This window comes from Colletotrichum chrysophilum, assembly GCF_026319265.1.
Source record: "Colletotrichum chrysophilum strain AFK26 chromosome Unknown scaffold_14, whole genome shotgun sequence".
Classification (NCBI taxonomy): domain Eukaryota; kingdom Fungi; phylum Ascomycota; class Sordariomycetes; order Glomerellales; family Glomerellaceae; genus Colletotrichum; species Colletotrichum chrysophilum.
Window position 1 is genome coordinate 241,697 of NW_026517301.1, and position 12,054 is coordinate 253,750.

At 54.7% G+C, this 12,054-nt stretch overlaps 3 protein-coding genes and 1 non-coding gene across 4 annotated transcripts; 2 read left to right on the forward strand and 2 right to left on the reverse strand.

Annotated features, from left to right (window-relative positions):
* Positions 1–264: 264 nt before the first annotated feature.
* Positions 265–956, reverse strand: COL26b_002755 (uncharacterized protein; the record flags this gene model as incomplete). The annotated part of the gene is made up of 3 exons (XM_053175664.1): positions 265–414; positions 476–775; positions 852–956. The coding sequence occupies 3 exons, from the start codon at positions 954–956 to the stop codon at positions 265–267; spliced, it is 555 nt and encodes a 184-aa protein (XP_053040373.1).
* Positions 957–4,148: 3,192 nt separating this feature from the next.
* On the forward strand, positions 4,149–8,189 carry COL26b_002756 (uncharacterized protein; the record flags this gene model as incomplete). Its single annotated transcript, XM_053175665.1, has 2 exons — positions 4,149–6,551; positions 6,609–8,189. The coding sequence occupies 2 exons, from the start codon at positions 4,149–4,151 to the stop codon at positions 8,187–8,189; spliced, it is 3,984 nt and encodes a 1,327-aa protein (XP_053040374.1).
* A 967-nt stretch (positions 8,190–9,156) lies between these two features.
* On the forward strand, positions 9,157–10,149 carry COL26b_002757 (uncharacterized protein; the record flags this gene model as incomplete). Its single annotated transcript, XM_053175666.1, has 2 exons — positions 9,157–9,864; positions 9,925–10,149. 2 exons carry the CDS (start codon positions 9,157–9,159, stop codon positions 10,147–10,149), a joined length of 933 nt encoding a protein of 310 aa, XP_053040375.1.
* A 613-nt stretch (positions 10,150–10,762) lies between these two features.
* On the reverse strand, positions 10,763–10,834 carry COL26b_002758. Its single transcript has one exon. It is a non-coding gene; the product is annotated as a tRNA-Trp (tRNA).
* Between the last annotated feature and the right edge of the window lie 1,220 nt (positions 10,835–12,054).

Below are 12,054 nucleotides of genomic sequence, written 5' to 3' on the forward strand. Positions count from 1 at the left end.
AAGGAGATGAAAAACATGCTCAGAATGATTGAAGATTAGAACCGTCTTCTCTGGCTGACGTGGGCAAGCGTGCCTTGTACTATGTATGGTTCTGTAAAATAACAAGAATAAAGCCCAAATTTCAAGACAACCAACAGCGGCGTATCCATGATCTGATGTGTCACCTAAACTCAAGTTGGCTATGAAGGATATCGTCTCTCACTAAACCTGTAAACCATGATTGCAGAACTACGCTTTTCTCCTGACCAAGTCCGGCATCTTACTTCAACTGGAATCTTCCGACTCGGAGTGGAATTCACGACTCTCCCCCGTCAAAATATAAGTAATGGCATCCAAAGCAGTCGGCAGCCACTTCTTCACCAGCCGGCACTCCATCAAGACCACATTGACACGGTCATAGGCCGCCATGACATCCTATCGGCAAAATCAGTACACTACCCCGCCAAAGAGATTGCCCAAGATCTGTCAAACATACATCGCCGCGTCTGTACGGCTTCTCCTCGAGCTCCCGGAACCGCTCCGCAAGCGCCGTGAACCTGTCAGCGAGACGGGGGATGTCGTTGATCAGAACATCGTCGCCAGGGGGTCCTCGCGCGTACGGGTCCCCCGGCGCCCGTCTCATGGACTGCGTCCACGCGGTGTAGTTGATGGTGGGCAGCTTCTTGCGCTCGGCGTCGGCGATCTCTCGGATGTAGTGGATGGTCGCCTTGATCTTTGGGATTGTACGGCTGGTTTCGGCGATGGCCCAGTCGGCGGGCCGCCACATTTCGTCTGTCTGTAGAAAGGGTGGAGCTTGTTAACAGGACTTGCTTCGAGATATCACGGGGAACACAAGAGGGGCTCGGCCTTACGACTCTGGGGTTCCTGTCTTTGTCGGCCAAAAACTTGTTGGTGCGAGCAAGGATCAGTTTGCAGGTATCCGCGATCTCGGGGACGTCGTCGAGACTGGCTGCCATTTTGCTGCTTGCGATTTTGGACCCCGGTGCTGACTGCTGCATATGTGACTCTGATTTGTGAACATGCTGTATCAGACAGCTTCCGCAACATCTTATACTACTGGTAGAAAGGGTGATCAATTCACTTAGTTGGTTAGTATGAGTGAAATGCCCACTTCATAGTCCATGAATCACAACACTGACTGGTCTTGTCGGGTGGATTGAAAGCCTTGATTCGATCCGAATGAACATTCCACCAAGAAAAAGCCTTCCACTGAGTGTTGGCGTTGCATTGTATCCAAAGTATCGTAGTAGAAGATGCTGAGACTGATGAAGTAACCTTGCTGTGTAGATTTAGTTCATGGACTGACAAGACTTGTAGGGATGACAGTAGTCTTGGAACCCCGAAGAGACAGTGAAGGAGCGAACCTGAGCTCCTGTCTTTGCGAATAATATGAGCAGCTTTCAATAAAACAATACTTCCGCGAAGCCACAAAATGTTGGTATTGCGCCCTGTTGTAACTACAATTTCCCGGAACCCCCTTTCCCCCAGACCTTCCTCAGATGGGTATGCCGTGATCATCCCGCGGACGCTTCACGCTCGACCAAATGGCAATGCCTCCCACCATCATGAACACGATTACAACTACAGCGATGACAACGACAATGCTTGTGTTCGGCTGTCCAGACGAGTTCGCGGCTTGGCTTACTACCGTGTTTGATGGTATTGCGGAGTTCATCGTAGAGGTGGGGACAGAGGGATTTGATGTCGATGGTAGGGACGTTGATGCAAAAGCGGTGCTGGATACCTCCTTAAAGGAGACAGAGCTCGTGGCCGTGGCCGAGTAAATCGTGGTGTCCAGATTCGAGTTACACCAATACGGAGCAATGGATTGCATAGCTGCGTTGCAAGCAAACAACGGGTCAGCCATAGACGCGAAGTATTCTAACCGGGATTCTGGGAACGAGGAGACTTACAGGAACCATACTCAGGGTTGTGAATCCAAGCCCAGTTGCCGCAAGCTTCGTGTGCGTTATTGAAGGCACCTGGAGCAGACGTGGGGCTTGCCATTTGTTAGTCAAGGATCTCAATGTTGCAGCCAAAGGCAATACATACCAAAGGCATTCTTCCATGCGCGAGAATGTCTCACTTGATGACATGGTCTCCGGCTTGACATGCGAAGAGCACTCCATGACCCAGTCGCTCATGCTGTGACAGGCCGCCGGAGTCGCAGTCTTTACCCGGCACTCCTCGAACCCTAGACAGTCTTCTAGGTTTTCGAGGAACTCTATATGTCTTTTGCATCAGCCCGATTGTCAGGCAAACCAAGAGGTGTTGACTCACGGTCTTTCTCTGGGCTTGCGGTCTCGATTTGCGCTGCACACGAGGACCAGACGGGCGTCAGAGGCGCCTCTTCCAGACAACAGAAACATCTGACGACGTCCACTCCGTCGTAAGTTATCACCGGGGGCGTTGTCCAGGTCGTATCAAGCCCGGTTTTAGCTCGGTCTATGCTGAATCTTGCGGTGCAAGAGTTGTCGACGGACCTCGCGATGGCACATGCGTCGCGAGTGATGGTTCTCTGGGCATCGATAAACGAGGCGAAGAAAAGGCCTAGGAGACTAAGAGAGCTAGAAGGAAAGGAAGTGATGAACATTTTGAAGTATGTTTCTCTTGATTGTTGTCGGCACGAAGAACTAATGCTAAGACAATCAATACTATTCACACATCAACGACATCCAAGATCGGCGCCGCTGCCATATATTAAAGGTATGATCGATTTTGGCTCTCGAAGACCTCGACGCCCGACTGTAATGCCACCCATTCGCTCAAGGCACCCGGGCAAAATGCACAGGTCGTATGCAATTTGGCCAAGTCATGGCAGACCAATGACTGTAAGGCAGATAATGCGGGTAGAGGCGATGCAGAAAGATGATCGGGTTGGAGTTGGTCACTCCATGACCAGAAACCTGCACGGCTAGCAGGCGGCACACCTTGAAAACCGACAGACCCAAGCGTAGAAAGAACAAGTCGTGCGATATGGGTCAGGCTTACCATCAGGTTGACCTGTACCAATGTCTCAAAGCATGGTTTTAGGAAACTGCCACGAAAGTGCAGAAATTCGACTGCGTAGAGGCAGATACCCGCGCCACCTTGGCGCATGTAAAACCATCGATGATGGGCGGCAGTGGCTATGCCGGGCGATTATGAAGGCGCAAGCAAGACTTACAGGTTGCCCAAATCTTAGGTATATGAAAAGGAGTGCGCCGCCCAGTCAACTCCTGGTCGGCCTCACCATTCCATTGCAGCTCTCAGAGTCATAAGGATCCCGCCTTGAGGTGCATGCACATCTCCGACCTTATGTAGGTTTGCACAGCTCAACCCCAGACTTATGGAAGAGCCACTCCTGTTGCATCGGTATCAACCCATGCCATTCATTGACCACAAATCGAGCCCCTTGCCGGCAACCGAGATCAAGTCGTTTTTGTCTCCCGATCGGAGCCGGAGCCATACAGGCGGCCCACACCAGCTCGTGGTCATTGCTCCAAGATGCAGTATGGTGAATCGGAACGTGCTCAGATCTTGTGTCACAAATATGGGGGCCGCGACGTGAAATGTGGGATGTTGAAGAAGTTGGGTCTCGTTGGTCTCACTTGAGTCGGTGTTGCAGAAGATCCAGAGTCGAGAGACTCCAGTGTGGGATGAGAGAAGCAGATGAAAGGAAACAGAATGAATGAAGAGAATAAAGCTGCACTGTCCCGGTGAAGATCATTCCCCCACATGGCGCCGTCGGAACTCCATCAAAATAAGTGGCTGCTCCCGGCAAGAGAGATTCGAGAAATGGGAGGGATTGCCCCGCCTCCCCTTCTGTTGTTGCTGGTGCCCCACGTGATGGATTTATGCAACGGGTTATGACGCGTGTTTGTACACAAAGTGGACGCGACTTTTTTTTGACGATGCGCTGGCGGGCTGGCGGGCGGTCAACAACCAAATGACACACCCACCTTCGCCTGACGTATTTGGACAGAGACCCTGCCACTCTACCCTGTCACTACGGTAAGCCGAAAGTCGACAATTCCAGCCCAAAACAACACCTTTCGGGTCTTCTATTCTCCCACGTCAACCCTTATTTTCACCATCTTCTTAGTCCGGCCTAGTCCTGCTGCACGACTGCGAGATTCTGCACGATCCATGGGACTCGCGCGTCAGCCATGGCCTCTCCTTACAATAGAGCGCCATCGCGGCGCCAATCGACGTTGAACACACCCCCCGATGCCGAAAAGGACTTGTCGCATTCGCTCCGGCAGCTTTCTCTTTCGACTGGCTCTCCTGTCGCCAACTCTCCCCGCACCCCGAGTGCCTTGTCGCCAATGAGACCGGCTGTCAACAGAGCCTCTCCGGCCCCGAGCCCGCGAATGCCCTCCCGGAGCCCCTCCCTCGCAAGAGAACTGTCCCGGTCCCGATCCTCCACCCCGACGCTGCCGCAGCGATCTGCGACGCCCACTCTCCAGCGCAAGTCCTCTACAAGCTCCTTGCACTCCGTGAGCGGGCGGCGGACGAGCATGGCACATGCCTCCTCGCCTGTTGCCAAATCCCCTTTACGAACGAGTCCCCCTGAGTACATCAAGCCTCCCCCTACGGCGAACACGATTGCCCGCGACTACTTCAAGACCGAACTTGCGACACGCCATTCCCCCCTTTCCACGCTTGGCACCGAGACCGTCGTCATTCTGCACGATGCCTGCTACGGACACCGCTTCTCCCGGCCCAAGACCTCCAAGGCAGCCCTGAGCACCATCGTCGAGCGACCAGAGAGAATCAAGGCCGGTGTGTTGGGAGTAGCAATGGCGTACGTGCGACTGGGTGAGCGACACTGCGACGGTTCCTACCCTCTCCATCCGAGTCTGGATCCCTCCACCATTCCGAACATTCCGTTTCGCATCTACAAAACCGAACGCAGGCTGTCTCTCAACTCACCAGCGGTGACCAACGTGCATGGGACCAAGTGGATGGAGGAGCTCAAGACGATGTGCGAGGTAGCAGAGGCCAAGCTGTCCATGGGAGGTAAAGAGCTCCAGCGACCGGAGATGAACCGAGGCGCGGATGGCCCGCCTGCCAAGTTCCACGAGGGCGATCTTTACCTCTGCGCGGAGTCCCAGGAAGCATTTGAAGGTGCGCTGGGCGCTGTATGCGAAGCCGTCGACAGGGTCTTTACTTCTGGTCCCCGAAGAGCATTCGTCGCAGTACGGCCGCCAGGGCACCATTGCTCGGCTTCTTATCCCTCGGGTTTCTGCTGGGTCAACAACGTCCATGTTGGAATCATGCATGCCATTTTGAACCACGGCTTGACGCACGCTGCCATCATCGACTTCGATCTCCACCATGGTGACGGCTCTCAAGCCATTGCCTGGGCGCACAACTCCCGAGGAGTGAACATGGCCAAGAACGCCGCTGCGTGGAAGAAGGCCTCCATCGGATACTTCAGTCTCCACGATATCAACTCGTATCCCTGTGAGATGGGCGATGAGGAGAAGGTGAAGAACGCAAGTTTGTGCATTGACAACGCTCATGGACAAAACATGTGGAACGTTCATTTGGGATCGTGGGACTCTCCGGACGAGTTCTGGGAATTGTATGAGACCAAGTACTCCGTCATTCTCGAAAAGACGCGCAAGTACTTGAAGACACAGTCTGCTCGTGTGCGTGCTCTCAACTTGCCGCCCAAGGCGGCTATTTTCTTTTCCGCAGGATTTGACGCCAGCGAGTGGGAAACCAAGGGTATGCAGCGTCATAATGTGAACGTGCCTACCGAATTCTACGCCCGTATTGCCCAAGATGTCGTCAAACTTGCTGCAGAGGAGGGGCTGAGTGTGGATGGTCGTGTCATCAGTGTCCTCGAGGGAGGTTACAGCGACCGCGCGCTGTACTCTGGCATCTTCAGCCACTTGAGCGGGCTCTCAGGGGACCAGACGGCGGGAGAGCAATCCAGGGGCCGCTCATCACTGGGCTATGAAATGGGACAGAGGATAGGGGCGATTCGTGAGGGCCAGCCCATGGCCACAGAGTCATCCTTCCCTTCGCTGCACCCTTACAACCCGTCATGGTGGGCGGCTTCAGAGCTTGACGAGCTCGAGGTGGCGATGGGAAACCGCCCAGCCAGCCCGAAGATGATACGCCAGGTTACGCCAGGAAATTACTCTACACCTACGGCGGCATCTATCGGTAAGGCCGTGGATCCCACGCGGTTGAGACGAATGGCCTCTGGTCACGGAATGGTATATTCCCGACCGCCAACGCCTCCTCCTCCCGACGTTCATTGGACCATCGCGGCTCATGAGCTGAGCAGATTGCTCATCCCCTCCGACCGCCAGGTCGATAGCTGCAAACCGGAGGACCTGAACGCGGAGGCAACGAGGGCGCGCAGAGATCGCCAGTCGATTCTCAACCCTGACCTCGTGCCGCCAGCGCCTCCCGCTCCTGTTCCTACGGAAAGCAGGCCGACTTCTCGCATGTCGCTGCGTGAGCGCAAACCCGTGACGTACGCAGAAGAGGATGATAAGGGCAAGAACAGGCGGAGGACGGTGGCCGGTTCTGCCGCAATTTCGTCGGATAAGGTATACTTTGTCACTTCTGAGATGCATCCAAGAACCCCTAGCTAACATGATTCCAAGGCCAACGCCCGAGGTATCCCCTCTGAGGCCAATGGAGCAGCCAAACGACCCGGTAGACGTCTTAGTGCTGCGTCATCTGTGGTTTCTACGGCGACTGCAGCGCCATACGAGAATAACGGAGGTCTTTACCGTCCTGACACCTCGATGAGTGTACGACCTGATACGTCAATGACCATGCGTCCCGAGACTTCTATGACGATGCGTCCTGAGACCTCGATGACGATGCGACCGGAGACGTCGATGACCATTCGCCCCGAATCCTCGATGAGTGTTAGGACCACCGCCGGGCCTTCTCTGAATGTGAAGAAAACAAGAGCTCCTGCAGCGAAGAAGGAAGCTCCCAAGACCACACGAACAGTGAAGAAGCCTGCTGTCCCAGCAAAGACCACACCTCCTCAACCCGGTCAACCGTCTCAGCCGCCTAAGCCCAAGGCAACACCAGCGGCCGCATCTGAGGACGACATGGACAAGCTCACTGCCGGTATGAAGAAGATCAAGATCAACTTGATCACCAAGACTCAAAAGGAAGAGCGGGCAAAGGCTGCTCAAGCAGCCCAGGCAGCCCAGACTGCGCAGGCGGCACGAGCAGCTGAGGCGCAGGCAACACAGCCTGGGCAGACGACGGCAGTGACGCCACCTGCTGTAGAGGTTCCTTCGATCGATGCGCCTTTCGTCGAGACTTCTGTTGAGGCTTCTTCTATCGAGACTCCCTCTGTCGAGGCTCCTTCTGCCGAGGCTCCTTTTGTCGAGGCACCATCTGTTGACGCGACTTCCTCCGAGACGCCCCCTATCACCGAAGAGCCGCTCGTTCTCAAAGAGCCACCCGTTGTTGAAGAACAGCAGCCCGTCACACCGCCACCGGTCAACACTCCCCCTTATGAGTTCCAAGAGCCCATCATTACTCCCCCTCAGGAAGAAGCTCCCGTGGTTCTTCCCGAGAACGAGCGCCTTGTTACGCCACCTGTGGGGCCGGTGCCATCGGAGCGGGATTACATGTCATCGCCGGATCCTCTGGCGCCGACTCCAAAGCCAAAGACCATCATTGAGCAGGCGTCTGCGAACATGGCGGATCCCCTTCAGGTCGAGCTGCCTGCCAGTTCGCCAGTCGTCTCGCCGGGAGTGCAGACGCCGTCGGGCTCTGATGTGTTTATCAACTACCAGCCGGAAGGTCCGGAACCAGTCACCATGACACCGCAAGAGCCACTGAAGTGGCTGCCGCCCAACACCAATACACCTGTCAAATCATCACCGGCAAAGTCACCATCAAAGGTGCCGCCGGCCAAGAAGTCGCCGACTAAGCCATCGCCCGCCAAGCTGTCACCGCCCAGAGCATCATCGTCCAAGGCACCGCTGGCTAAGATGAAGCGCGCAGACCTTCCTGTCTTCACGTCGAAGTCGACCATTCCCTTTGCGCAGCCGAAGAAGAACGGTCCTCCTGCCGCCAAATCTTCAGGTGTCAAACCTGCTGGCGTCAAACCTGGCATCAAATCTCCTGGTGTCAAGAAAGAGCCTGTTGTGAAGCCTGAGGCTGGAGAGTCTGCCAAATCCATCTGGGAAATCCCCGAGACACCGCAGAAGTAGAGCAGCGGCGAATTTCAAATGGGGATTATCCCAATTCCATTGGCGTTTAGAAAGAGGACTTTTGTCGAGAATTGATTGACTTGGATCCTCTCAAAAATTCCACACTTTGAGAACGCCTATTCGTTTTGTCTTATTTTCCCTTGATTCGATATAGAAGAGCCCTGCTTTTTGTTTTAAAGAATTTTCCTGGCCTGCGAGCCGGTCGCAGGCTTCGAGTCTGCCTGTCATGATACCCTCCCACCGTCCCGAGTTGGTCTTTTTTGTCCTGGTCTAGAGTTACCATTCTTGTACGCTACTTGTAATAAGCACCTCGACTTTTTCGCAAGGAGAGGAAATGAAATGTCACCAGATGCACCCAAGCACCTAAAGAGCCAGACAAAAGTGCCCATGCAGCAATCAGCGTGACATGCAACGATCCCCGCGGACACGCGAAGCTTGGCATGCGGGAGGGATCTGGGTGCTGGGAATTCCTGCACGTCAAACGTGGACGTGCCAGCGTCAGTGATTTGCTACGGCCACCCGTCGGGGCCCGAAAAGGTTCCAGTCCAGTGGGGAAAATATTTTCAGTGACCATGCAGCAAAGCGGCTTCGGGCTCTGGAGGGGCATGTTGCATCCCGCCGCAGTGACTCGTGGGAACGAAGGAAGTCCTGGCCTCTTGTCAACCATTGATTGGCGATTACACACGCCTTGCGCGCCACTTGTTCGACCTTTTCCAAGAGCCATCTCGGTACCTGGCAGTCGAGCTTGATAAACTTGTCCGCGGTTCTTCTCAGATGAAATCTTTCTCCCTTGAACTTCTTTTTACCCCAACTGTGTCTCGCAGACTTGCAGACGTCATACCCTTGACTCATTCACCTCGGCCGCCCTCCGGTTCATCTCATCTCACACCTACCTCAACGTCGCACCCGTCGTGGTCTTCACTTACACATAATACATAACACCAACACCCACTCCAGAGCCGACAACATGGCGTTCACGATGCATTCCCACTCGGGGCAGTTCTGCCCCGGCCACGCCAAGGACCAGCTCGAGTCCATCATCCAGCACGCCATCGGCATCGGCTACAAGACCATGGGGCTGACGGAGCACATGCCGCGCCTCGAGACGGCGGACCTCTACCCGGAGGAGCTCGAGGAGGGCGACCCGGCCGCGGCCCTCGCGGTCCTCGCCCCGCGCCACGACGCCTACCTTGCCGAGGCGCAGCGCCTGCGCGAGAAGTACGCGGGGCAGATCGACCTGCTCATCGGCTTCGAGGGCGAGTGGTACCGCCCCGCGTACGGGCCTTTTATCAGGTCGCTCGCGGCGCACCCGGCGGTGGATTATTTTATTGGCTCGCTGCACCACGTCAACGCGGTGCCGATCGACTACTCGCGCGAGATGTACGTCGACGCGATGAAGACGGCCGGCGGGTGCGAGGAGCGCATGTACGAGCGGTACTACGACCAGCAGCACGAGATGCTCACGGCGCTGGAGCCCAAGGTGGTGGGCCACTTTGACCTGATCCGCCTGATGAGCGAGGACCCCGCGCGGGATGTGAGGAAATGGAAGGGCGTGTGGGAGAGGGTCGTGAGGAACCTGGAGGTGGTGAAGGGGTATGGGGGCTTGTTGGAGTGTAACAGCAGCGCGTTGAGGAAGGGCCTTGCGGAGCCGTATCCTTGTCGGATCATTGCTGAGGTGAGTGCTGCTTATCCGGGGCGGTATCAGGGTTGAGGTTTACTGACTTGAATTTTGCAGAAATGGCTCGAGATGGGGGGTGAGTTCACGTTCTCTGACGACAGCCATGGCATCGCTCAGGTCGCGACGAATTACAAGCGCAACCTGGACTATCTCGAGAGTCTTGGTGTTAAGGAGGTGTTCACGTTTGAGAGGGGGCCGGTAGAGGGTGTCAACGGGCATGTGAAGTCGACGTTGCGAAGGAAAGCCGTGGCGTTGGGTGTGTTCCGGGAGAACTTCAACTAGGGAGGGAAAGACCAAAAGAGTGGCAAAATATGATACAGTAGACTTAAAGAGTAGACATTAGATGTTTCATGAACGAGACGTTGATGATGAATAGACGCGAGAATATCTGTAATTGCAATGGTTTCCCTGTCCTGCGGTTGCTGTTTATGGAGAAGGTCCCAAAGGCAGTGCCTTCCCCAAGTGGAAACCTGTCAGTCGACATACAACAAGACCATATCGTGCACAATTTCACCACGGTATCCGCAACAATATATCAACACACAAGAGTCCGCGAGAGCTCAGAGTGATTGTTCATGCTGGCAAGGCCATGCTTGAAAGCCTAGACCAGTGATGGCCCTTGCCACACGCAATTCACCGGCGAGGCAGCAGGCCTAACACCGCGTGATACACCAACAAGAATCAAGACTCTCGTCTCGAAAAAGAGAGCCAGCAACCTGATTTCAGACGGGTAGCATGTCTCGGTCATTATTTTACCCCGGCCGGCTTGTCCTACCACGTACTCACCCCGCACCCGCAAAAATCGCTCACCAAATCCTGTACGTCAACAACACCATCTCAACATACTTCCAGAGCAAAAAGAAACATCTACAGCCTCTGCAAAAGGCAAAAGAAATGACCCCGACCCGATTTGAACGGATAACCTTTCGATCTGGAGTCGAACGCGCTACCGTTGCGCCACGAGGCCCGAACCCTGATCTGGCAGTGACCAGGATGTGTTGTGACGATGCAGGGACGCAGAGCGTACATGAATGCGGTGGAAATGGCGTCAGTGGGGCCTTGTCATCGAAAGTGGGTCCGAAAGTACCTTGGCGGCAAAGGACGGGAAGGTGCCGTTGTTTCTGGGGTTAATTCACTCTTCCAAAGACACATGTCAAGCTACGACTCAGTACTGTTGGGGATGGACGATTTCGGGCGACAAACGAGTCGTAGGCTGGACTTTCATGTCTTGACAGGTCAATTAGACATCGGACGAAGCGGATACTAGTCATTGAGTTGCCTGTGCCACTAACACGTTCACGTTGGAGACGGACGGACATACGCAGTACACGGAACCCTGCTTCTGCATAACCACCAATGCGAACCGCGGGCCATGGTCGATTCTCAGCGAACGGAAAGCACAAATAGAAAATACAATTCTTCTCAATTTCTAGGACGGCATGGATCATTCTTGCTCGTCTGCATCAAAATAAGCCATATCAACCAGGCGCATTCCAAGAATTCAATGCGACCAAGCCACAGCAGCCATCGACGCATGCAACAGTACGCAACCCCGCAAGCATGGAAACAGAATCTCGCTGCAGCCGCAGCAACCCTCTAAAACTGCACCAAGCCACTCTTGAAAGCAATCCCCAACATAGTCGGGGTTTATGAGCTCTAGGTCCAGGAACAAGGTTCTTGTAGTGGTTGGCAGGAATGAACCGAGATCGTCGATCGGAGACTTAGTAGTAGCTCCCGGAAAGAACAGCAAGAGCTCAAAAGGCACGCTGTTGTCGAACCCAACCTGCATGTGTCAGCTTCTCCCGGTAATTCTCAGTCTTGCATGCCTTAACCTGCCAATTGCAACATCATCTCTCAGATGAAATCGACTGCAGCCGATCATCAACCAAGGTGCTTGTGATATGTTCCCAAGAAGTACCTGTCGTCCTATTCTAACAGCTACTTGCCCTGCAAAGGGTTCATGGGATTCCGTTCCAAATGACACGCGGTGGCTCTGTGCAACCTAGCTCGATCCGGCCAACGTCGACGGTCTCATTGGGCAGGCGCACTCGCGCGCTCAGCCCCAGATCTGACAGCTCGCAGGGGGCAAGCTTCAGCCCCCAAGTTCCACAAAGATCAAGGCTCCGGCGAGGGCTCCGAGAATGCGCCTCTCACCACCAGATCTCCGTCTAGCCGTCTTCGTCAGAG